This window comes from Charadrius vociferus, unplaced genomic scaffold (genome assembly GCF_000708025.1).
Source record: "Charadrius vociferus isolate BGI_N301 unplaced genomic scaffold, ASM70802v2 scaffold192, whole genome shotgun sequence".
Classification (NCBI taxonomy): Eukaryota; Metazoa; Chordata; class Aves; order Charadriiformes; family Charadriidae; genus Charadrius; species Charadrius vociferus.
The window spans coordinates 1,092,963-1,095,735 of record NW_009647437.1 but is presented as its reverse complement, the minus strand read 5'-3'; the positions used below and the strand labels follow the sequence as shown (position 1 = coordinate 1,095,735).

At 39.2% G+C, this 2,773-nt stretch overlaps 1 protein-coding gene across 1 annotated transcript in view; it reads left to right on the top strand.

The window, feature by feature from the left end:
* Window positions 1-2,773, top strand: part of THADA (thyroid adenoma associated) — a 163,314-nt gene that overhangs the window by 99,093 nt on the left and 61,448 nt on the right. The window contains exon 29 of the mRNA XM_009880656.1: window positions 1,655-1,770. Coding sequence (XP_009878958.1) covers window positions 1,655-1,770 — 116 coding nt within the window. The remainder of the gene's footprint in view (window positions 1-1,654; window positions 1,771-2,773) is intronic.

Here is a 2,773-nt window from a genome sequence, read left to right as displayed (position 1 = left end):
AGGAATGCGGGAAACCAAGACCTGAGATGTAAAAAGCTGGATATAAAGGTTTTTCTTTTCCCAAAGTGAAGTGAAGGCCCCAGCTTGATCCGTTAGTCATAAAATTGTCACTTTGCAAGTATGAAGTGCTAATACTCTCACAGGAGTGTTTCCATATAAAATGGTCATGTATGTATTTTCAGAAATGGTCTGATAACACTTCTAAAGCTTCCTAAACTCTTCATATCACCATTTTCAATAAATAATGGGGGAATATACTTTTTCAATTTGCACAGAAACCCTGTCATGTCTGTCAGTGTAACTTACCTGGGTAGCCAAATAGAATTTCAAATTTGGAGGCTGTAAGGCAAGTTAAAGAAAGAGGGAGAGTCAGCACCCTGTTCCTCCAGTTCCAGCTTCCACATAGCACATGCCTGCAAAACTCCGTAACCGGAGCAGGACCTTTCCCATTAGGCTTCAGTACTGCGCTGTGTATCTCCATGTTTTGCCATTTAGAAATTAACTCACCCAGGTGTTGCCCATTCACTTGCACTTGAACAGGAAAGGTAAAAGCTAAGTGGGATGATAAGAGCATTGTCACTTGTGTCAGGAGTGTGTGCCATGCACCCTCTCCCACATGGAGAGAGGATGGCTGTTACAGGGGCTGGGCTTGGTGAGTTCCTCTCCACTGTGGAGTTGGTATCAGCTTTCATATATCTTCCAATATTTCCTTTTCATGCTTATGATCTAGATGACTACATATCTTTTTAAATTCATTTTTTTCTTAAGGCTTTTCTATATATTCAGTATTATTTGAAAAACCTGTTTTTAAATAGCAAAGGAAGGTCCCTAAGGCCAGAAATTATTTGCTTTGTTAATTCTCCGACCAGAAAGTTACAGGTCATGCGTTCTATTTTGGTATCTTGAATTCTTTCTTTCATGGTACCTGGGACTTGTCTACTAGGCTTTTATGTGAAGCTCAGGAGGAGATAGTGCAGTGAGTGCACAGTCGCAGTGCAGGAGCTCAGTTTCTCTGTCCTTGGAGGGGAAAGGTGTGAGCATCTCCCTTCTCTGTGAAACCCAACTGCCCACTGTGTTTGACCGGAGCCCTGAAGGAGGGATGTCAGGAGCAGGAATAAAGATACTTTTCTGTCAGCACTCCAGAGTGGTTATAGGTGGTGACTCTGCTGCCTTTAAAAAGATTTTTGCTCGGTGTGTGGATTTTAAAGACCTTTCCCTGTCTCCTTGGTTGTACTTGTACGATGCAACCAGCCCCGCTCCATCCAGTGGGCCAAGCTGCCAGCGTGCTCCACGGACAGTTGTGCTGGTGCTGGTGAGCAGATGGCACTGCAAAAATGTTGAAAGTTGAGGGATGCTTGAGTTGGCAAGGGCCAGTAGGAGTGGTGTTCATCAGGCTGTCCTCTGCTCACTTCACAGAGGTTGACATCTTCTCGCATTTCCTATATTTTGTAGTTCAGTTACTGCGAAGAGTAAATTTTAAAGAACAGGCAATTTAAGGATTCCACCTGTTGTTATGCCAAATGAATACACATTTTTCCTTGAGTAATAGTTGTTAATTTTGCAGGTGGTTGTTTTCAACTCGCAGTTATTTGGAAGAAAAGCAGTGGCTACAAACTCTAGTTTCAATTTTTTTTTTTTTTTTTTTTTTATTTAGGTTTTTCACTTGCTGCAGTCATACTTAGAATCAAAACTACTCATTAGTTCGGACTTTCAGCAGGGACTGGGTGACATCATCACCTGTATAGGAACCAAATTGTGGTTGGCTAAAAGGTAAGATAAAACACAAGATATCTATGTTTATGCACATATGTTACTAACATATGGAGGGCTTGGCTGACGGAATTTTTTTAATTATTTTTTATTTTGACAAGATGGACAGATTTATTTCTCTAGAAATGTGTAAAATATAGATGCGTTATTGGCTTGCTGTTTTTTTTAATCGAGGTGTTGGTGTTTTTTTTCAAAAAGCAAGGATGAAAAAACATAATTATGCTTTACCTGTGTGCATTACTGGTTTTCAGTCTTCTCTTAGTTGATTCTCTGCTAAAATTTATATTCCAGTCATTTTAAAACAAACAAACAAACAAACAAAACTGAGAATGAAAATGCCTACAGAAGCAGCCTTTTTGAGGATGAATCTTGCTTCTGGGCTAAGAAAAATATGCCACACAGACAAGGTTTTTATATTACTATTTTCTCTGACTTTGACCTTTACAAAAAAATAGTAGAAAAACGTCATGGCAATTGTTGCAACTATCAAAAGTATTTAGCTGCCCACAAAGAATCCAAGATAGTTTTGGAAACATTTTCCTTAGGTTTCTGTAAAAAGATCTCCAGATGACCTACATACTGCAATCAAGAAACACTTTTTTTCTTCTCTTTTCCCTTTTTTTTTTAATCTACTTGATCTCATCAATTGCTTTTGAAAATTGTCACAAGAAACTTTAAAGGAAACAGTTGTGGACAGAGAGCACAAGTCCTTACGTAGATAAGTAAGTGTGTAAAATATTCCAGAGTACAGTTTGCACAGTGGAGGGAGGTCAGTCTAGTGTGGATCTTGGATAAAACCTATGTTGCTTTGTGATCATCAAAAGCAGAATCATAAGTGATTTGGAGAAGGGGTGGGACTAGTGGATTGAGGAAGTCTTCTGCCAGTGTTAACTGAGTCGGGGGTAATGAAGTTACAATTGATTTTGAGAATTACAGAAGTGTCTCCTGAGAAGTGAGAGTGATGAAATAGCAGGTAAAACTTGGTGTAAATAGTTGTGAAATG